This window comes from Petaurus breviceps, unplaced genomic scaffold (genome assembly GCF_028583685.1).
Source record: "Petaurus breviceps papuanus isolate PSGF00001 unplaced genomic scaffold, PetGlider_PUasm1.0 220, whole genome shotgun sequence".
Lineage (NCBI taxonomy): Eukaryota > Metazoa > Chordata > Mammalia > Diprotodontia > Petauridae > Petaurus > Petaurus breviceps.
In genome coordinates this window covers 20,446,146-20,470,155 of record NW_027185876.1, presented here as the reverse complement: position 1 = coordinate 20,470,155, position 24,010 = coordinate 20,446,146, and the positions used below count along the sequence as shown (strand labels likewise).

Sequence of the window (24,010 nt, the reverse complement as noted above, 5' to 3'; positions counted from 1 at the left end):
ACAGTAGGGAAAGCTTCAGATGTGCAACCAGGCAGTGGTTCTTGCACTGCAGTCAAGGCCCAAAGTACCTTGAGGCTCAAACTTAGTGTTTTTGATAAAAAGCCGACTTGGTACTAATAGCTGACTTCATCTGAAGGGCAAGATAATAGAATAATCAGGATCAGTGAAATAAGGGCATTTTCTGAATTGCCTAATGAGTGAGGAATGAAGGACAGGGACCCAGGAAACTTAATTTCAATTGTGCCAGCCATCAAGAGGCTGGAGAGGTAGGGGTGAGAATGGACAGTGCCCAGATCATATGTGTATCCTCAGGTCTGGGGCCAAATCAGTCACACCAATTTTTACTAGTTCTTGGTTCTGCTCATTTCATTCATCGGTTCATAGTAATGTCCCCATGTTTCTCTGAATTCCTCATGTTCATTATTTCTTACCATACAATATTCCATTCCATTCACATATCATATTTTTTTCAGCCATCCCCAACTGATGGGAACCCAATTTGTGTCCAGTTCTTTGCTACTCTTTGTAATAGCAATGACTATTTTGTTCATTATGGGACTTGTGTCTCTATGTTTGACTTCCTTAGGGTATATGCCCAGTAAGGGAATCCCTGGGCCAAAAGTTATGGTCATCTTAGCCACTTTCTTTGCCTAATTCCAAGTTATTATCTAGAATAGCTGGAACAGTTTACAGCTCTACCAACAGTGTATTAGAGTTCACTCCTGACACTTGCAAGCATTCAGTTTCCTTTTGTTCTGTTATCCCTTCACTTTTCTGACCCTCTTTTCTTTTCCCTGGGATCAAACACCAGGAATCATTAGATTTTATAACAGGAAGGGGTCTTGGGGATTATGTTCAGGTTATAGATGAGGAAACTGAGACCCAGAATGGATAATTGACATTCCAGAAGTCACACAGGTCATCAATAGCAGAACTGAATTTCTTTTTTTTTTTTTTTTTTTAGCAATCAGGATTAAGTAACTTGATCAAGGTTACATGGCCAGTTATTTCTGGGTGTGGTGCTGAGTATCTGAGCCCAGATTTGATCCCCAGGTCATCCCGACACTGGAGCCGGTACTCTTGCTTGCTGAGCCACCTGGCCGCCCCTAAGCAATTGGGGTTAAGTAACTTGCTCAAGGTTACACGGCCAGGTGTTTCTGGGTGGATGCTAAGTTGATTGAGCCCGGGATTCAATCCTGACACTGGACCCAGTGCTCTTACTCACTGTGCTACCTGGCCGCCCCCAGAACTGAATTTCTAATCCAGGTTCCTCTGACTCTAAATTCCAGTATTTCATTTTAACTGCTTCTTAACTGTGCTAGAATCTGTTCATAGAAAGCCCAAAGAAAGGGTCGAACTAAACGAGTTGAGGTCCCTTCTAAATCCCATTCTTGACTTGACTCATTTGCTATGGAGTGAAGACCTCTTTTCTCTGTCCAAAATCTCCCATGCCTCAGCTCCATTAATGATTAGAGGAGGGCTGGCTATCAGGTAGATAAGGGAGGTTCTTCAGTGGAAATGGATCCTGGTCAGAGAGAAAGGTCCCATGTGCACTGAAATACTCAGGGCAGCGCTTTTTGTAATAGCAAAGAACTAGAAACAAAGTAGACGTACGTTGATTGGGGAAAAAGCTGGACAGACTGTGGTACATGAATGTTGAGGCACATCACTGTGCCATTAGAAATTATAAACAGGAAGAATTCTGAGAAGCATAATCAATCAAAAAGCATTTATTAAGTGCTGGGAATACATCTTCAAACAGATCCTTGTCCTCAAGGAGTTCATATTTTGATGGGGGGAGCACACAACATATAAAAGACTAGGGATATGTACATGCATGTATGCACACATGAATGTACACAGGTATTTATAGGTGTATAGATTATACACACCTATGTGTACATGCATGTACATGTATATATATGTACTCACATGCACATATGTCTATGTATAGATTATGTGACACATATTTTGATGGGATAATATAAATAACTAATATATACTTATGTGTATATACACATGCATATATGTAAATAACTGGGGAGATACAGACACAGATATTTCTATATCTCCCCAATTATTTACATGTTGCCCCCTATTGGAATATGTGTGTGTGTGTGTGTGTGTGTGTGTGTGTGTGTGTGTATAATCTATACATAGTAGAAGGGAGATAATCTGAGAAGGGAAGGGACTAACAATGGAGGGCCTAGGGACAGTCTTATGAAGAAGGTAGGATTTGAGATGTGCCTTGAAGGAAGCCAGGAAAACCGGTAGGTGGTGGTGAGGTGGGAGACCATTCTAGGCTTGGGGGACAAGCCAGTCAGGGAGACAGAGTTGTGTGCAAGGAACAGTAAGCCGGTCAGTATGTCTGGCTCAAAGAATGCATGGAGTTGAGTCAGGTGTAAGAAGACTGAAAAAATAGGAAGGGGACCAGCTATGACAAGCTTAAATATCAGAGGACTTTATCTGGAGATTCGGTGGAACTAATGTAGTTTGTTGAGTGTGGGGGTGGGGGAGTGCAGGCAGACCAACATTTTAGAAGAATCACTTTGGCAGCTGGGAAGAGGATGGATTGGAGTAGGGATGAGGCAGGGAGACCAATGAGAAGGCTATGACAGTAGCCCAGGTGAGAGGAAATAAGCACCTGGACCATGGTGGTAGCTGTGTGAGAAGAGAGGAGATTATGTATAGAAGAGATATTTGACAACTGATTGGCTATGTGAGGTGAATGAAAGGGAGGAGTTGAGAATAACAGAGGCTGTGAGCCTGGAAGACTGGGAGGGGAATGGCATCTCAACAATAACAGGAAAGTTGGGAAGAGAAGAGGGTTTGTGGGGTTTGTTTTAGACGTGTTGATGTCAAGATGTCTATGGGACATCCCACTTGAGATGTCAAAAAGTCAGTTCACAATGTGTGACTATAGCTTAGTAGAGAGACTAGAAAGACATATAAATTTAGGCATCCTGTGCATAGAGATAATAATTACACCCATGGGAGTTCCTGAGATCACTAAGTAAATAATATAGATGGAGAAGAGGGCCCAGGAGAGACCCACAGTTAGGAGCAGACCCAGTGAAGGAGACTATGTGTGGTTAGACACATAACAAGAAAATCAGAAGAAAACAGTGTTATGAAAACCTAGAGAAGAGAGAGCACCCAGGAGGAAAAAGAGATCAACAGTGTTGAATGCTCCAGAGAGTTCAAGAAGGATGAGTATGGAGAATAGACCCGGCAATTAGGAGATCACTGGTAAGTTTGGACAGAGTCGTTTTAGTTGAATGATGAGGCCAGAAGCTAGATTGTAAAGTGAGGGAAGGAGAAGCAGAGGCAGTGATCGGAGAGGACTTTCTCAAGGAGTTGAGCTGAGAAGAGATGTAGGATGATAGTTTGGAGGAATGATCAGATCAAGTGAGGGTTTTTTTTAAGTGATGGGGAAACATGGGCATATCTGCAGGTAGCAGGGAGAGAATACAAATTAGAGAGAGAATGGAAATGATAGTGGGGTCCGTCTGCAGGAGAAGATGAGAAGGGGTGGTATTGAAGGTGCTGGTACAGAAGCCTGCTTTGATAAAAAAAAAAATAAGATTACCCTTCATATGAGACAATGGAGGGAGTTGTCTGAGTGATGTGGGAAGAAGAGGGAGTGAGTAGTGTATGCACCCTGCTTTTTTCAGTGAAGTGTGGGGCCGGGTCCTCAGCAGAGAGGGTGGGAGATGGGGGGTTTCATGGGAGGCCTGAGGAGAAGTGAGGTTTGGAATAGCTGATGCAGAAGGTGGGACATAGTGAATCAATTAGAGATGAATAGAAAGATTGCCTTTCTGAAGTGAGGGGCCTGATAGAGTTGATGTAGCATAAATTCCTAGTGGACCCGATTACACCGTCTCATTATTTTCTCCAGCTTTGCTCAGTAGCACATACATAGAATCAAAGAAGGCAGATGGAGGAGTAACTCAGGGTTGAGGTTTGGCAAGGTATGATAGGACAGAGGGCAAGGAATTTGAGAGGATAATATAGAGTTGAATTGGTTCACCAAGAGGTCAAGATAGGAAGGGAAGAATTTAGTAAGTCAAAGACTGATGGTCTGGGAAAGAACTGAGGGAATGGATGTCACAATGAGGATGAAGAACAGGCTTTTGGGTTGTAAAGCATAGGGAAGGATGGAACAATAGAAGCAGATGTTCAGATAAAGGAATTTCAGAGTTCATGAACGTAGATGGAACACTTGTGGGTGATGCTAAGGTCAAGAGTTGAACATCTCTTGTGTGTAGTTGAGGTGGAGTAGAGGAATAGGTCATGGGACTTGAGCAGATTGAGGACCTGGGAAATCAGAGTATCTGATGGATATGTGCATGTTGAAGTCAAAGGCTAGAAACTAGTATAGATGAGTTTTGGTCAGTCAGTCAATCAACAAGCATTTATTAAACTCTTACTAGATGGCAGGAACTAAGCACTAGGAATGTAAAAAAAAAAAGACAAAAACAGTCTCTGCTCTGGAGACAATATGTGAATAACTAGATACATACAAGATATATGAAGTAGACTGAAGGGAATCTGAGACAGGAAGGCAGTAGCCTATGGGGGCCAGGAAAGGCCTCTTGCAAATTCAGGAGTGGTAGAGAAGGGTCCAGTTAGCTGAGCAAAAAAATAGCCAGCCGAGGAAGGATGTTCAGAGAACATTTGGCTGTGTACAGATGAATGTGATGGGGAGAAAGGATAGGAGACTTCAGTCTCATTGCATCTGACCTGGACTACTCTGCTGAGCATAGCTCAGAGAAAGAAGGGCTGAAAGAAGCCTTAAAGACAAGGCTGAGGAGCAAAAGAGTGAATGGAGAAGGAAGCAAGGGGAAGGAAGTAAGCTGTGAAATGCCCTCTGAGGTAGGATTGGGGGTTTGCAAAGGAGGAGAATGCTATTTTTCACATTAGGAATTTTCTTTCTTTTATTTCCTCCTCCCAACACTGTTGCTACTCAGGCATTGCAGAAAGACAAGATGGCAGAGGCATACAGTGAGATTGGAATGAAAGGAGAGGTGAGTGCTGCCATTATTCTCTGTTAGGGCCTGGAGGGGGACTGGGCTTGGGAAATTACCAAGAAAGTCTCCTAAATTAAAGTCTGTCACAAATGCCTGAAATAAAAGTGCACATGGTAGTTTTCAGGTTATCTATGCAAAGAGACTGCTATATACATATAGACACACATGTATACATATATGTATACACATATGTATATGTGTGTTTATATGTATATATTTTTACATAGATCACAAGTCTACTGAATTCTGTACCTGTAAGATCCAGTCACATGTTCCTAGAATCTTCCATCCCCAATTTTAAAAAGATACACTTTTAAACGTCTGGGTTGATTGTCTGTGTGCCTGGCACACAGATAGGGCAAACCCTGTCATAGTAAATGCCACATCTGGTGAGTGCCTCTGTGTAATAAAAACCTTTCCAGTTCTTGGAGAGTGGTTTACATCTTTGGAATTTCATGAGACAGAATTCCAGGTCAATCCAAGCACTGACCAATTAACCCTTGGGAAGTGGATATTCTTTCCATTATGTAAGTAGGGGTCTGGTTCACCTACCTTATCCAGAGAGGGGAGAGAGGATTCTTCCAGATGACACCCAGGCTCTAGCTTTCAAGGATCATAACCCATAAGAGGATCACTTGGCTGGGAAGTCTGTCTATGTCAACAATCTCTTTCTTGTTCACTTTCCTAGAACCAGCGGAGACGAGGCAAAGGAAATGATGTCCTGTACCAGGTAGGGACTGATTCTGATCATGGTCTCCCTGTGGCACTTCCTGAGAAGGTTTCTGTTCCCAGCAGTGGGATGGTGGAGGGTAGGGAGGCGTTGGAGTTCTAACTTATTGGAAGTACCAGGTCATCATTGAGATGTTCATTCAGCCTTTTTGGTGATCTTTGTGACTACAGAGAGTACAGATTGGTGGGAGGCTGTGGGTTGAATCACATCACAATTTAATGAGTACCTAATATGTGCAAAGATCTGTGTATGTATGTGTGCCCACAGAAGCACAACTTTTCAAGAGGGAATTGATAAATCAGAGAGAATTCATGGGAGAATGACCAAGATGGTCAACTAGAAACTGGAAGATGGTTAAAGGAACTGGGAACATTTCAACTGTAGAAGGAAAGTCTAAGTTGTCTCCATATTTGAAGAATTATCATGTGGAAGGATCACAATCAATCATTCAGTCAATGAACATTTATTAAGTGCCTACTCTGTGACTCCTTAGTACTGTGCCAAACAGCTGGGAATACTAAGATAGGCAAAGGATGGTCCCTGCCCTCGAGGAGTTCACAGTCTAATGAGAGAGATAATATGCAAAAGGTTATGTATAGACAAGATACATACAGAATAAATAGGAAATAATCAACAGATGAAAGGCACTAGAATTAAGAGGGGTTGGGAAAGGTTTCCTGTAGAAGATGGGATATTAGTTGGGACTTAAAGAAAGCCAGGGGAGCCAGTAGGTAGAGATGAAGGAGAGCATTCCAGGAATGAGACAGCCAGAGAGAAAATGACTAGAGCCAAGAGGAGATGGAGTGTCTTGTTTGTGAAACAGCAAGGAGCCCAGTGTCACTGGATCTGTGTGTGTGTGTGTGTGTGTGTGTAAGGTGTACAAAGACTAGGAAGGTAAGGCAGCATACATTTCAAGTTGGAAAGGTTCCTAGTGGTCATCTAGTGAGTCCAGCTCTTACATTTTATAAATAAAGGTGAGATCAAGTTACTTGTCCAAAGTCACCTGCCAGGGTTGCTGATGACTAGTGAGGAAGCACCCCCAGGTTAACACTGTTACCAGTGACAACTGACGGATCAGGGTAGGAAACACTGGGGCTAAGTCTCCCTACCCTAGTTACAGCTCTGTTAACATGGGCATCGGGTTTGGTCAGAGATCAGCCAAACAACCCAGAGGATCACAGCCAGAGCGAGATGGTGGCACAGTGACTAGGGTTGGACTAGCAATCAGAAAGATGCGAGTTTGAATCCTGCCTAGGGCACCTACTAGGTGTGTGAGCCTGGGCAAATTACTGATCTTTTCTCAGTCTCAATTTCCTCATCTATAAGATGGCAGTCATAATAGCACCTACCTCCCAGGGTCCTCCTGAAGATCAAATGACAGAATGTTTCTAAAGCACTTTGAAAACCTTAAAGTGTCATGTGAATGCTTTTTATTGTTGCTATTATTATTATTTAAAGCTGCAAAGAACTTGGAGATTGGTGAATCCAATCCTCTCTTTTTAATTTAATTTAATTAATTTATTTATTTTTAAGCAATTGGGGTTAAGTAACTTGCTCAAGGTTACACAGCCAGGTGTTTCTGGGTGTGGTGCTAAGTGTCTGGGCCCGGATTCGATTTCCAGGTCATCCTGACTCTGGGGCCGGTGCTCTTATTCTCTGTGCTACCTGGCCACCCCCAATCCTCTCTTTTTTACAAATGAGGAAATGAAGGCTCAGATTTGCCTATGGTCACATAAGCTAGGCAGTGTCAAAGCAGGGATTTTATTAACTTAAATTGTCCAACTCCAAGACAACAACTGGTCCCATCACTTCCTGGAAAATAGAGGGAGAAGAAATAGAAGTATTGTCAGATTTTATGTTCTTGGATTCAAAGATCACTGCAGATGGTGACTGCAGCCATGAAAATAAAAGATGCTTGCTCCTTGGAAGGAAAGCCATGGTAAATTTGGACAGCCTACTAAAAAGCAGAGACATCACCTTGCTGACAAAGGTCCATATAGTCAAAGCTGTGGGTTTTCCAAAAGCAACATATGGCTGTGAGAGCTGGAGGGAAGCTGAGGGTTGTAGAACTGACATTTTAAAATTGTGGAGCTGGAGAAGACTTTTGCAAATCCTTTGGATCGCAAAGAGATCATATCAGTCAGCACTTGAAGAAATTAATTTAGACTATTTGTTGGAAGGTCAAATACTGAAACTGAAGCTTAAATACTTTGGCCACATAAGGAATCAGTTCTCACTGGAAAGGACTCTGTTGTTGGGGAAGATTGAAAACAAAAGGAGAAGGGGATGGCAAAGGATGAGATGGATGGTGTAAAAGAAGCAACAAACATGAGCTTGGACAGACTTTGAAAGATAGTGGTGAATAGAAGGCGCCATGCTATGGTCCATGGGGGGTAAAGGGGGTCACTGAACGACTAACCAACAAAACAAAAGCTACATAAATTTTATCCAAACTAAGATTTGAATTCATGGTGCAGTGGAAGGATCTTTGGATTTGAATCCTGGTTCTTCCTGAGTAACCCTGGTCAAGTCACCACTTCTTTGGGCCTCAGTTTCCTCATCTATAAAATGGGAGAAGGGCTGCTAGGTGGCGCAGTGAATAGAGCACCGGCCCTGGAGTCAGGAGGACCTGAGTTCAATCTGACCTCAGACACTTAACCCTTATTAGCCCTATGACCTTGGGCAAGTCATTTAACTCCAATTGCCTTGCCTTCCTGCTCCAAAAAAAAAAAAAGGAACTAAAAAGGGAGGGCCCAACTATATGAAATCTAAGGTTTCTTCTATGAGTCCCTGATTTTAAAAGTCTTCTCTGCCAAATTAGGTTGACATATCTGGGCTCCATAGGCATAGCTCACAAGTATTTATATACTACTTTATGGCAGAAAATGTGTTGTCTTCAAAGCAGCACTTTGAGGTAGGTGGTACACATACGGCTATTTCTAATATACACAAATTAAAAATGAATATCAGGAAGATCCAAGGTGGCCCAAGCTGCTGAGTGTCAGGATCTGACTTCAAGACCCAAGCTCCTTCCCCTACATCACAACAGGAAGGGCTGCCTCTCTCTGGACAGCATCGGGCAATCTGCAGACTGGTCCTCCCTTCTGCCTCAGAGGCGACAGGAGTGGGAGAAAAAGAAGGAAGAGAGAAGAGAAAGGGAAGAGAAAAAAGCCCCCCAGAAAATGGCAGCTCTCTCACAGGCAGCATTATTAGAGTCAAGTGCTTAATTTATGCAACTAGCTGCAAGTGATTTTGCAAATGAGACCCAACCTACCTGCTGGCATTTCAAATACAGTCTCCAGGGGCTTCCCTTCTCCCCACCTTCTCCTCCTACCCCAAGCTGTTCCAACAGTTTCCACAAATGCTTCTAAGTATCAGAGCCCTGGGTTGCCTGCTTCTTTAATGTACATGCAAAACCAAAGTCTCTGCCAAGATTGGGGATGCGGCTATGTTGTGGTGGAAATGCCATAAGAAGCCTCTGGTGGGCAGGCCCTAGGGAATATGACGAGTCTGGGGAGACGTCTGAACACAGGGCTAGTCAAAGCCTCTCCATCCGACACCATCTCCGAGAGTCCATCTTCTCCAGGAGGTAAATCCCTGTGAGAAGTCTTCCTGACTCCAGACTTGGTGCTCTATGCACTGTGCCCCCTAGCTGCCCCATTTGGATCAGTCCCCTCACCCTTATTCCAATTAGGTTTCTCTCTGATAAAGCCTGATAGGAGGAAGACCTCTAGGCCTTGTGAATCCAGTCTGGGCCAGCATCCACTGGGTAAAGAACATGGCAAAGGATGTAGGAATCTAACCCAAGGTCAGACGCTCTGCCACAGCTACTTCAAGTATTTATACTACAGACAAGAAATTTGTCTGTGAATAAGGCATCACACCTACATTCAAATCTTCCCTCTGAGACTTCCTGCCTGTGTGACCCAGGGGCAAGTGCTAAACTGTATTTCTAAAACTATACTTTGCTAAGAAAACGCTGACCTGCATTGGAAGAGGAATTTTGTCACCAGGGAGTTCCCTAGGTCAATGAAATTACAGGCTTAAAGTTGTCCCTATCCTACGGTTTTACAGCGTCTGGCCAGGTTGTGTTCATCTTGTCCTAGTGAACCCAGCCAAACTCTGTGACCTATCTCGGTGTTTTGTACATAGTAGGTGATTCATAAATGTTTCTGGAATTTTGTTTCTTTCCCACTGAGCAGACTTCAGCTGCCATGTCAGTTCAATGCTGCTCAGACTCTGGTGGCTGCAGGTTGGAGAGAAGGGGATCCAGGAAATCCAGTTCTTCTTACCATCTCTTTCTGCTTTCCCCAGGGCCTCAGCCCAGCAACCAAAGACACCTACGATGCCCTCCACATGCAGCCCCTGCCACCTCGTTAACAAGACTACACCGCCACCGCCTGCCAGCCCTGACGGGTTTGCAAAGACACAGCAGTTAAAACCGACCCCCATCAAGAAAAAAAAATCACTCGTTTCCCAGCAACCAAAGTGGCCTCTCCTTACCTGTGGGATGAATCTCAAGTTAATGTTTGGGCATGTCTAACTCCTTTCTTCAGTGACTTTGCCTTTGACTCTTTCAGGGGATTTCCAGCCTCAAGGATTATTATTTTGTAGTAAGGATAGTAATAGAATACATTTTTGAAAAGATTTACCAGGCACTCTTCTCACCACCAGTGAACAGTTCAGGGTTCAGGTGTCATTAGCTCCTATGTAGCCAATCAGTCAACAGTTATTAAGTACCTAGTAGCCAAAGCATCAGCTAAAGAGAGAACTCTGTGCCAGAACAGCTCTGAGGATCTGGTTTTAGATCTTCTCCTGGCTCAGCCTGTAGCTCTAGGCCAGTCTTTTTTTCTCTGGGACTCAACGCTCATGTTTGTGCAGTGGGTGGACGTTCCATCCCACGTAGATGCTGTAAGCTTCTACTTGTAAAGCCTTCAGACGGACTGGAGGTATTTGCTGTTGTTGAAAGAGTCCCCACCGTCTGCCCCACTGGATTTACGCTCCTTGGCTCGATTCTGGCTGTACATTTTGCTTCTCTGCTTTGTTGCCCTCTCCTCCCCCATTCAGATTTTTGTTACCCCCTCCCTTTCTATTTTAAAATAACTTGTCTGTCGTAAGGTCATACAGCTAGTGTTGGAAAGGACCTTCGACTTCGTCTAGTTGGACTCCATTTTTCAGAATGAAGAGAATGAGGGGCAGAATCAAGCTTCAAACTTGGGTCCGGTGTCTCCCAATGCTTCCTGTGAGAGGTCTCTGTTGGGGGTGAGGAGGGGATGGGGGGGTCAGGTGATATGGTCCATGCCAATATGTAGGGGTCTAAATAGGATGAGGGGAGTGGAAGGGGGGGGAGTGGGAGAAGTTACCGAGGCTTAGATTGAATCTTACAGGGACAGGAATGGGACATGGAGGAGAAAAATTAAGGCCATCTTCATGAAGGTGTTAATGGATGATCCAAAACCTCATGGACTCATAAAAGTTAAATTTGATGGAGAAAAAAAAGCAGAAGAAGAACCAACTGGAACTAATGTAAATGTCATAGATGGGGGATCTGCCATTTGGCCTTCTGGTTTTTATTTATACTTGTTTGCTGAATCATGTGATTTTTTTTCCCCAAATAAATGCTTCAATGAAAATGCTGTTTTATGTTAAAAATAATAAAAAGGTCATTTCAGTAGTCACAGAGGCATGGGTGACTTAGTCATTGACAAATGAGCATGCGGTTTGGGGGCTGGGGAGGGGCTGCCCTTGGGCAATTCCAGGATTTCCATCTGGGCATTCTAGGATTGCTTGGAAAGATCCCAACACCCTCAGCTGCTCCTGAAATTAAAATCCAGAAAGCTCCAAAGATAAGGTGCTTCAAATACTGTACTCCCTTGAAACCTAATAATATAAACGTTGTCCTTGTGGCATTTTTTTTAACTCCCAGGGGACTGGAGCTACTGGGCCTTGGGTGGAAGTAAGACTTGATTGCTTCTATTCAACAGTAAGGACCAGGCCTGACAACCCCCACCACCAGGGGCTTCTCTGTGTCGTTCTCAGAGAACTGGTTACCTCTCTCACCTGGCCCTACTCCTTTTGGGGGGTTTGTCTTATTAGTCTGCAAGTATAGTCTACATGAATTTATTCTGTTAGCCTCAGCTCCTACCCAATGAAAAAATACAGACATTTTCCCTCCCTGCTGGTTTTCACTCAGTCATACTCCCATCTTATAATGAGTCCACCGCACAAACATCATCATCGTCATCTTCATCATCATTGGCATCATCATCATCATCATCATAGTTAACATTTAGTTAATAAAGACAACAACATTATCTCACATATTCACTTAACAACCCTGGGAAGAAGGTTCTATTATTCTCTCCACTTTACAGATAAGGAAACCAAGGCAGACAAGTTAAATGACTTGCCCAGGGTCACATAGCTAGTGTCTGAGGCTGGATTTGAATTTAGTTCTTCCTGACTGCTTGTCCAATGCTCTATCCACTGTGCCACTCAGATGCTTCTAAATAAAATTAAATGAAAGAAATGTGGCTTTGCACCAAATGAAGTTGCTTTCACAAGAGGTTTTAATTGTGTGAGCTTTTGGCTGGTTGGCAAGAACCTTCATGCATTAAGTGGGAGCAGGAGTTTTGAGTCCCTATATTAGAAGTGACGAGAAGGCTGGCACAAGTTTATGTGAAAGCTGGTGAAAAGCCTCTGCATTATAGAAGTTCACTCTACCCCAGTGGCCCCATCCTCTGTTTGGCTGGTTCTTTCCCTAATTTCCTTTTTCTCTACCATGCCACAGAAGGCCCTTCACCCTGGAGGTCCGTTCCACACCTGGATTTCTTACTCAGGAGGTATTTTCTTGCCCCCGTGGATCCTTCCTCTGATTGGCTGATTCCCAGATCACCCAGGCCAACCATCCTGTGATTCCTCTCCTGGCGTCTCTGTTGACCTTTGGGATTTTCTCCACTATGCCCCTCTGAGTATCTTCGCCCTCACCATCCCTTTGCCTTTTAGGTCCTTTATGTGTTGTCTTCCCCATTAGATTTTATTTGTATTCCCAGCACTATTGACTTCAGGAAAGGCTTCATGTGACAGGTGGCATCTGAACTCAGTCTTGGAGGAAGACAAAGCTGCTGAGAGGCTGGGGAGGGAGTGCATTTTGGGCAAGGTGAATAACTTCTGTGAACTTAAGTGTGGGAGAAATTATTATTACTAACTAATGATTTGGGGAGATCCAGAGTTCTCCCCCTTTTTCTTTTCTTTTTTTGTCTTTTTGGAGGGGGGAAGGCAGGGCAATTGGGGTTAAGTGACTTGCCCAAGGTCACACAGCTAGTGTTAAGTGTCTGAGGCTAGATTTGAATTCAGGTCCTCCTGACTCCAAGGTCAGTGCTCTATTCACCGTGCCACCTAGCTGTCCCTCTCCCCCTTTTTCTAAAGTCCATATTTCAAGACTCAGTGCTGGAAGGACAGGACTGACTAGAGCAAACAGGATTAACAGTCTCCTCAATCACTTTGGGCAAGTCACTTAACCCCCATTGCCCTCCAAAAAAAGCAAAAGCAACAAACCCCCCAAAAAACCACATTCTCCTCAATCTAGGGATTGCTACCCCATGAAACATTACAAAGAATTTAATCTAAGGTGAAATTCCTGCCATTGTGTTTTGCTCAGGCTTGGGTGGGGGATACAGATCCTGGGGGTGATTTGGAAAAGATCAAAGTTAGGTCCTCTAGCTCTTCATTAGACTAGGTCCTCCTCTCTCATGTTAACGAGAGTTGATTGCTACTCTCAGCAACACCCACTCTTCCAAGGGCATATAAACTGTGAGCCCACAATCACAACCTGGCTTGGGCCTGTGAGGGTGTCACCGGCCCATTTTATTGATAATATGCTAGCATTATTAATAAAATGATTCATTACCTAGAAACTGTCTCTCAAACCTTTTCAGTGTCACATGAGCCAGGAGATAGTGTGGCCAGTTTGAAAAACAGCCAGTAGTTCAATTTGGGAGGAACAAAGTTCATAAAGGGGAGTAAAATGTGTGTCCCCTCCACAACCCTGTACACAAGGGCAGGCTGTCTTGGGCTGTCCCGTTTTCTCTATCTGGGTGACTTCATCAGCTTCCATTGATAGGTTTATCATCTCTTTCCCAATGATTTCCAAATCCAGTGTGTGTGTGTGTGTGTGTGTGTGTGTACCTACAGTAACAGAAAGACTAGATTCAGACTAGCTGTGTGAGCTGGACAAGTCACTTAACCCCAGCCTGCATAAAACTGGAGAAGGAAATGGGAAACCGCTCTGGTATCTGCCAAGAGATTCCCATGGACACAACTGAACGTGTGTATATATACACACACATACAAGTGTATCTATGTCTGCATATACATGGACACACACACGTACACAAACATATAAATAAAATACTTTTGTGTCCCCCGTGCTTAATACAATGCTTGCCAATGAGTAGGCACTTAGTAATGCCTGTTGGCTTGTTTTAATCTCTCCCCTGAGCTCCACTCTGGCATTAACAAGCTTGGTGGACACGTCTACACGGATATTCTGCTGTAAGCATCTCAGCTTGACAGGAACAGAACTAATTTCCCCCCGAATCCCTTCCTGCTGCAGATTTCCCTGTCTTTGGTGCTGCACCACCATCCTCGTGGTCACCCAGATTTACGACCTTGGTGTCATCCTTTTCCCTTTCCTTTCCCTTTAACCTTCATATATAATCAGTGGTTCTGATTAGTCAGTTTTCAGTTGTGTCTAACTCTGTGACCCCATCTGGGGTTTTCTTGGCAAAGATACTGGCATGGTTCACCATTTCCTTCTCCAGCCCATTTTACAGATGAGGAAACTGAGGCCAAGAGGGGTTAAGTGACTTATTCAGGGTCAAACCAGCTGATGTGTCTGAGATCAGATTTGAGCTCAAGTTATCCCGACTCCAGGCCTGGGGCTGTATGCACCATGGCATCATCTTGATGCCTCTGACCAGCAGGACAGGGAACAAGGGTAGAGGCCCGTGTGCATGTGGCATACACACGGATAATATGAACCGATTAAAGTCAAAAGACAGTGAAAGGAAGTTAAGTGAAGCCAGACCATGGGTAATTAATTAAGAGGACAGAAAGGAATTGTGGGATAGAAATTGCAGCGAGAACATAGTAAGGAGTGAGGAAAAGAGATGAAAGGAGATTATGATAAGGAAAGAAAATGTTTTAGGAGCTCAAAATCACTGGTCGTTATGGGTGATAGTGAAATCTAGGGTATAACCATTCCTGTGTCTCTGCAAAGTCAAGAGGTAGTTTGTGGAAATTCAGAAGGCTGATGAATTGGGAGGCCAAGGTGGGTATAAGTGTGACTGTGCATCCTGGGCACAGGTAAGGGTGGACAGAGAGACCGAGTTAGTCAGACAATGAACTTCTTCAGAAAAGGAGAGGGATTTCAAATTGAACTGGGGCGTTATAGTTGGAATACATGGAGGCTGGTCCAATGGGGATCAGTTGGTAAGTGATGGACAAGGAAAGGTTAGTGAGTGATGTTCAGAGGGAAATAACAATGGTGGCCAGGGGACAAAAAAAAAAAAGGAGCAACCAGCATTGAAGGATGCTAAGAAGATAGGAAATGTCTTCTAGACAAGTTTTTAATCAGCTAATCAATAAAAAGCATTTATTAATTACTTAGGTCACAGCCTATACATAAGTAGGCAGATGTAGTTGACTCAAGTCTTGAAAGAAGCCAGGAATGGCGGTGAGAAGGGAGAATGTGAAGAGAGAGGGCCAATGCAAAGGAATGGAGACAGGAGATGGGGCACTGATGTGGCTGGTTGTAGAGTATGCAGGAGAGTGAAGGGTGACAACACGGGAAAGTTATGTAGACCTTTACATGACAGAGAGGACTTTATATTGGGCCTGGGAGGTAATAGGAAACCCCTGGAGTTTGCTAAGTAGGGAGGCGATATGGTCAGACCAACCACTCTGGCAGCTGAATGGAAGATGGAGTGGGAGAAATTCGAGAGGTGATGAAGGCCTGAACTAGAGTAGTGCCTTTATGAGTTGTGAGAAGATCACAAGAGATGCTGTGAAGGTAGGAAACACAAGACTCGGCCTGAATGTGGGCTGAGTAAGTGCTGAGTTGGGGATAACTCAAGGGATTCGGGACGATGGCAGTGCCTTTGACAGTAATAGGGAAGATGGAGAAGAGGAGGGTTTGGGGGAAAAGGTAATGAGTTTTGTGTGGGATGTGTTGAGGACGAGATGCCTACAGCATATCCAGTCTGAGATATCTCTGAAGATGGAAATTGTGTGAAAACGGAACTCTGGTGTGAGGATATTGTTAATAATATAACTGCTTGAATTTGGATAAGATTTGCATAGTGTTTTGTAGACATTACTTGTTCATTATAATAAGCTTTATGAGATGTGTGTTGCTATTATGCCCATTTTACAGGTGAGAAAATTAAAATTATGAGAGGGTCGCTCAGGGTTTCACAGCTAGTGTCCGAGGAAGGATAGGAGAGCTGAGGTGGAAATGGCTAGGCCGGATAGAAAAGATGGCAGCAGAGGAGATCTTCTCTTAACTGCAGGGATGAGGAACAGGAGGTCCTAATGACATTGCATTAATTTCCTAGCCAGGGACTGGAGAAGTGCCAGGTATTTGGGGTTGTTATGGAAGGTCCTTTGATGATGGAGGGGTCGGTATCTCCAAACAGGAGTGCCAGGATTTGGTGGAGAATTTAGATCTGATATCTGAGTTAGTAAATGCCTGGGGTAGGTCTCCACAGACCAGTGTAAATTCCCATGGGATCAGCTCAGCATATGAAGGGATAAGGGACCCCCACGCAGGTAAGTCACCTGTGGAACTCTGTGGCAGGCTTGGTGTTTAAAATTTAATTCTGTTAAGATTTGACCTTCCTTCTCAATTTACCAACCAAATAACATGGCAGATGGGAGAGAGAATAATCTTAAAGATAATTATGTTCCCCTATTAAAGCATAAGATATTAAAATCTAGACTCAGATTTCAGATAGAATTTCTCTGAGAGTACTGAACATTAGCACATGGGACTGGAGGTGGCACTGAATTCAGAAGAGTTAACTCAAATCTCCAACCTTCTGAGTAAAATATAGATGGAAACATGGGAGCTTTGAAGAGTTCTCTTGGAGGGATCCTCTCTTGGAGGTTCAATCAAGGTCCTGTGTTTGATCACAAAAAGCCCCCCAGATCTGAGGGAGACTGCCACTCAGCTTGGTGGCTGGTAAAGGAGTGTGGCAGCCTTGACCATCAAATATATCTGACAGAGGTCACTACGTGGTAGAAGAAGACTGAGCGTAGATGCACAGTTAAAGAAAAGAAGAGAGTGGTAATCTTTGGTGCTCCTTGACTCTGGAGATAATGCTATAGAAGGAATATCCTCCCTCCAACGTTACCATAAAGTTTCAAAGATACTGACCCCCCCCAAAAAAAAACTGTCAAAGAACTCATACAATGTTAAAACACTTGGAAAATGGTTTAATGATGTTTACAACAGAAATGAACTGTACAGTTACAGTAAGTTTTATATATATAAAAAATTACAGCAGACAAATGCATCTACACAAAATCTATCATTTCATTCTGATTCACTGTCATCTACACAATCTCTCCAAGCCTACAGTCCCCTGTAGGCGGTCCCTGTTTTTGGAGGGTGAGAAGAGGGGAGTATGAAGGGTACTTTTAAAGAGAAAGCACCACCAGTATTCCCCCACCACCTCCCAGCCTCAGGAGACATCAGCTAATCTCCTAAACATCAGGCCTTGTGTGTTTCAGCTTTTCAAAACCAAGAATGCTGTGTTTCATATGGGTACAGATAACAAGACCTAAGTCTCTAAGTATTTAGCTGATTCTCTTAAAAGTATTTCTGTTAGAGGGAGAAGTGGCTGACCAGGCATTCTGGGAAAGGGGGCTATGCAATAGCCACCTAGATTGCAAATTTACCTAAGGAGAAATGTAAGAGGACTCCCAATTAACCAAATGGAAATTGTCATTGCCTTGTTAAAGCTACTGGACAATTTGGGAAGGAATCATTTACACTGCATCTCAGGTTCCACAAAGAGGAACCCAAACTCACATTTTAAAAGTAAAGTACATAAAAACAAACAAACAAAAAAAAACTCTGGGGGGGGCAAGGGCACTTAAGGCTCCTCGAGACCCTCCATTTATAACAGTGGAAAAACACCCCTGAATCAATCTTTGTTTAAAAAAGAAGAAAACTTTTTTTTTTTGAAAAACAAGGTTGCTATCTCTTTAAAATAAAAAAAAAATCCCAATTGGGAATAGCAATCAGTGAAAATGTAATCCAAATCAATAGTCTGGTGGAAGTTTATTACTGAATATTATGTACATTTATGCCTTTTAATTTTCTTTTTTATTATGAACACCTCTAGGCAGTGAAAACTGTTATGTTAATACATACACAGACACACCCAAAACATACAAAAATACTATTATTTCAAACTACTAAGAATAGGACAGTTCAGTTATTTCCATGCTATGACTTTAAGAGCATTACACTGAAACAAACAAGAATTTTAAACGACAATTTTTTTAATATCCCAGAAATATACCAAAATATACATCTAAGCTTTGGAATTACTGAGGTTAGACTAATGCAAGTGCTGGGTAGTCGTACTTCATACACAAGTCTAAGGTTCTGCAGGAAAGAAATTATCTTTGGTATCTGCATCAGGCGAATATTATTAACATTTGGATTTTGCTTTGGGATAGAGCTTGTATGACCCTAGAACCAAACACCCCCCAACCCCCAATCAACTGAGATTAAAAAGATCCATGTAAAAAGTTCCTTCATTTGCAATCCCCCCACCCCCCAAAGTTAAAAAGTCACAGGCATCTACCTAGCACGAAAGGTTGAGAAATACAATGCATAGTTGCACAGTAGGGCTGCAAAAAAGATAGAGAGGGAGAAAAAAACCAAAGAAACGAGAAGCTCTGATCATCTTTCATCGTGATTTCTCACAAACAGGGCAGCCGCTTTCGAGCAGTTGCAGTAAAGAAATTAAAACACAATCAAACGAACCCTCAGCAGTGCTCCCAGCCCCCAGCTGAGCAGCTGGGTCTGCCCTGGTACTCTGGTCTCTTCACCATGCTGGGCAGCTGCCCCCAGGTGACTGCCCACGCCCCCCAGTGCCTCCCCAGGTCTCTGTGGCTGAAACCTGTCTGTTGTAGGACAGATTCTATTGAGTTTTGTCTATTTTTGAAAACTGGGAGCAGCACATTCCCCTCAAGAGTAGAAAGCTGGCAAACTGGCTTTATATCAACTCTGCCCTGGAAAACTGCTGAATGACCTTAGCCCGTGGAAAGGATTTGTTGTTTTTTCTGAGCCAGCTTGGAGTCCCTCTGCCTTCCTCCTGCTCAGCTCCCTCAAATGCCAGACTGCATCCCCGATCGGAACAGTGCTGAAGACTCCCCTTTTCTTTGGTTTGTTTGTTTTGAGTTTATACAATCATTAAGAAATCTTTGGTTTTGGCTGGAAATTTTTAAAAGAACAAAACAAAACAAAGAAACCACCCTCCCCTGGCTTATAGCAGCAGTATCACGACCTGGCAAAGCTTTTCTCTCCAATGGGGGTGGGGTGGGGGATGGGGGGATGTACATTCAAAGAAAAGGTGAAAGGACTGAGGATGCAGCTTCTAGACCGCCCGTTGGATAGAAGATTGTCAAATAATAATAATAACAATAATATTAATAATAATAATAAAATTAAATATTTGGATTTTTTTGGTCATGTCAAAGAAAAAAAAGTGGAATGCGTATGCAGCAGTCAGCTGGGAGGAGTCTTGATGTCCTTTCTTGGACCCCTGAGGCCTCCCAGGGAAGGGGACAGTCCCCATCCCAACAGGGAAAAGGCATTGTATCCTTTATGCAGGACTGGCAGGATGGAAGAGCTGGGGCAGTGCTGGAAACAGATGGCTCGGCAGCCCTTTTATAGGGGGGTGGGAGGGAAGCGGATGTTAAAGGCCAACGCAGGGCTGAGAAGACCCCTAGGAACCAAAGGAAGTAGTACAAGATTGCAATTTGCCCTCAGTTTGCAGTAGCTTTGAAGCAGCGACATTCAGAGGCTTCGGGGGTCCCAGCCCAGGCTGCGGGTGACATGATGCTATAGGCCAGAGTTCAGCAGAACTCCAGGGAGGGAGGGTGTCCTTGGCACCTTTGTGGGGTTTGGAGAAAGTTAAAGCTAGATACTCAGTCACGAGTTAGAAATGAGGTATACGAGAGCTTCTGTGCCGGGCGGAGACATCGGCCCACCCTGAGTCACCTCTCCTTTTGCCACTACCACAGATGAAGGAAATGGAACTACCTACAGGTTTTCAGTGCTGGGAGGATCTCTCTTCCAAAAGCAGGAGATTCTGTGTCTGCCTTAACCTGCTTCCCACTCAGGCAGAGTCCAGGCTTTGATGAGGAGTTCATTTCTCTATTTACCTGAAGAGGGGAGATTCGCCATATACCAACTAGTGTGTGACTCTACCGTCGGCCCCTTTCAAAACTCCCTAAGCCCAACTAGGTCAGCATGATCCACTCTATTCCTTTCTAATACTCATTCAAGAAAGGGGGGCCAGTGCCCAGGTCCTCCTGGCTCAAACAATGACCCTTTACAAATGGACACTGTTATCTTAATTTCTGGTGTACATTTTTCCTCCCTCTCTTCAATTTTTATTCCATAAGGGGACAGGGAGGGTGGGAAGGAAGTATTAATCATACCCTATCCTTGGCTCTGTCCTTTTCCACCTGAAAGACAACCCAACTGTAAGGAACTACAGGGCTGGGATGTTCACTTCATGGTCTGGCCTTTGACAGCACTATATTCAACTGAAGAGCTTGAGACTAAATGCCATGGCCAAGTTGGCTGAAGAAACCCTAAACTGTTTCTAAGGTGGCCTTAAAAAAGACATACAAGTAAATACAGAAAAAAAAAATAGGGGAGGGGGACTTTACAGCAGATTTTAATCACCTTTAAGGTAAGCCAGTTTTGAGATCTGAAACCTTTAACAGTGTCCTGTTTTGGTAAAGGAGATGGTGTGCCCATAGGAGGTGGGCAGATCCAAGGACATGAATATTCAACTACACCCCACCCTTACCACCAGGTAAGTTTCATTTCCTTCCTCAGATTTGTTTTTGGTAAAGCGCACCTTGTTTTTCCACATCTTTTGTTTCAAGTGCTCTTATCTTTGAGAAGTCATTTCTTCAAAATCGCTATTACCTATCATCTACAACCCTAGCTAGCTCTCTGCAAAGTCACACAACATTAATCCCACTTTTACATAATGGCAGAACAGTAGGTCTTTGAATCAGTAAAGCTTTCAAGGGAAACCCCATCACCTGGTCACAGTGAAGCAGTCAGTCCATTTCTTTACCCTCTCCCCTCTTCTATATCTCAATAGCACACCAGACGAACTAACGTACACTCAACTCCAATCGCTGTCCAGAGAGGACAACTTTCCCCAAGCAAACTGCTGCTATGTGGAAGAACGATTTTTAGTTTCCAACACAGTTCTCACCATTCCATGCTATTTTTTTTTATAGAATGCAGCAAGAATATAGGAACATCATCTGAACTCAAATACATTGTGCTGGTTTTATTTCACTAGGTGTTAGAAGATAGGGAAAGAAGAAAAAAGATTCCCTCCCTTGACCCAGTTTTCCAGCAATTCTAAGCCTACCACTGTGACACGGAGCAGTTTATCTTCACTGGGTCAGAGAACTGAACCAAAATAAAGACTTCCCTAAAGGCAGGAGAAATTCACAAGGTGTCCCTATGGAAAAAAAAAGGTGGATAGTGGTGGGCTAAGGGAGGGAGAAAGAAACAAAGTTTTCCTAAGGTCCAGCTTTTCCTGCTTTCCAGATCTGCTCATTCTGAAAATAGCAGGGTCAACACTGGCCTATTGATAGCCTTTGTTTTCTGACCACATTGAGATGGATTTTCTCTAAAACCTGGCCTTTTTGGGTGCATACATAACTCAGGAACTGGAGAGAGGATGGAAAAGTTCTTTAATTCTTCCCAAATAAGCATCACACTACTCCACTCCCCACCCCCCACCATGTCCTACACCTCATGCCAAGAGAATGCCACAATAAAATTTTCTTCTACAATGAAAACCACTCCTCTGACAGCCCAACAAGCAATGTCTCTTAAAGATGGTATCTCACAGCTAGTTGGCAGACTGCTTGGGGCATACCAGTCAGGTGTGCTTAGCTGTGAGGTGCAGGTTAGCTTTCACTTCTTAGTCTGGGTTTTTGTTTGTATTTTTGGTCTAGAAAGAATTAGCATTGCTATTAGAAAAGGAAATAGTTTTTAAAAATGTTCCACTTATCTGCTCTACAAGCACTACATTCAGTATCAGGACAAAAGGGGATAAAAGGAATCTGTTTTACTTTTGGTTTCCCATTTAGGTTAAGCTACAACCATTCATTCACTTTCTACCTTCCTCAAATTAAACAATATATCCCTATTTTTCCTTCCATTTTCCAACTACCCAAACACACACACACACACACACACACACACACACACACACAACTCCACACACACTCTTTTGAGTCATACGTTCACTCTCTGTTGCCTAAGTTTTAGATCCTTACAGAGATAAATGATTCATTTGGAGGGGCAGGAAGAAAGGAGAAAGTGAAAAGGGATGGAGACATGAGTGTGTGTGCATCTCTGAGGACCCTGAACCCATGCCACCCACTCTATCAACCTGTGTGCTGCCATGTGCTGTGCTGTAGATGAAAGCCACAGATAAACCAACCTAATTCCAATCACAGGAGTGACAGTTTCCTTTGGCAAGACAGAAAAAAAAATCATGAGCAACACTTTCCTTCGAACATAATCAACTCTCTTTCCCCTACCCTCCCAACCCTATAAACAGGATCCAAAACACATACAGCATAATCATGTTTATCAATCATAATAAACATCAGTTCAACTAAACTCTACAGCTAGAATTATCTCCACTATTTATTTATAAAGTTTGATTTCTTCTTTTTCTGATTTTTTTCAGTTTAAAATCAGTTCTGCAACAATGCTAAGCTATGCTGAGGTATTTAATGAAGGTGCCAGAAACTAGCTGCTACCCATAAGCATTATCCGCACAGCCCTTATAGTACTATCATTCGTAGAGAAAAGGGATAAAAGTATGAGAGGAAAGGGAACCAAGGCCATCTAAATCAGGGATTCTCCAATCAGCTACCAAATATCATACAAGAAGATTCACTCAAGATAACTAAATGCTTCAAGTGAAGACCAAAAATAGAGGAATTGAAGTTATGAGATACTGCCTGAATAGGGAGTTACAGGAAAACAACAGTTCATGTATTACAAAGTGATCTGTATCTAAATCAGCCCACTGAGAACCAGTAGAGAGCCCTTCCTCTCCTTATGTATTAGCTTTATAATTGAAATGCCTCTTTCCAAATTCCTCTAGATGAAATCACAGGGTAGTACTGTGGGGTCTCTTCTATCTAACAAAAGGAACCAGGTCAATGTAAGTCTGCTACTGAGTCAGTCATTGATTTATTCCATGCCCACTCAAGTTTACACGGGAAATAGGAATTCTGTGTGCCTTCATCTAGACAAAGGATAGATACATGGTATCTGACCTTTGTTAGGACTGAACAGTGAGAAAAAGGAGAGTAAAGAAGAAGTGAATTCGTCCTTTTCCATGGAAGAGAATATTCTACAAAGTTCTATTTATTTTTTTAGGTTTTACAGGACTGAACCTAAGGGAGATTATTTGCAAAATGACTAGCATTTACTCCTGGAAATGTCAAGACAAATGTTTTTCTCACAGTTAAGTTGCAATTAAATTAATATAGTGTGAATTCATCTCTGTTTAGGTAATTCAATTTCAAGCTTCTTTTTTCCCCCCCTTCATCAACTTTTCCTACCTTTTGACAAATTCACTACATGTTTTTGTTCATTTGACCTTTAATTGACAGGATAGAAATAAAGCTGAAATTCATTAATTTCAGAGACTGACTTCTCAGAGGAGCTTTGAATAACCTATCATACTCAATTCTTCAGATCTCTTCCTAAACTATTACCTACAGTGAGGATTCGTCTTGGAAAGTTCTTAGTGATTTACAGAGACCAGAACAGCTTAAGAGCACCCCTTCTCTTTTCCTAATGATTTCCCCTCACCTGCCTTTCTGCTCAGTCTTCCCAGACAGTAATCCCCCCCATTACCCACATGAAAGAAAACAAAACCCCAAC

General features: G+C 43.1%; 1 protein-coding gene across 1 annotated transcript in view; it reads left to right on the top strand.

The window, feature by feature from the left end:
- Nucleotides 1-11,438, top strand: part of CD247 (CD247 molecule) — a 92,467-nt gene extending 81,029 nt beyond the window's left edge. The window contains exons 6-8 of the mRNA XM_069094536.1: nucleotides 4,971-5,027; nucleotides 5,719-5,760; nucleotides 10,075-11,438. Coding sequence (XP_068950637.1) covers nucleotides 4,971-5,027; nucleotides 5,719-5,760; nucleotides 10,075-10,140 — 165 coding nt within the window. The 3' untranslated portion in view covers nucleotides 10,141-11,438. The remainder of the gene's footprint in view (nucleotides 1-4,970; nucleotides 5,028-5,718; nucleotides 5,761-10,074) is intronic.
- Nucleotides 11,439-24,010: the final 12,572 nt, after the last annotated feature.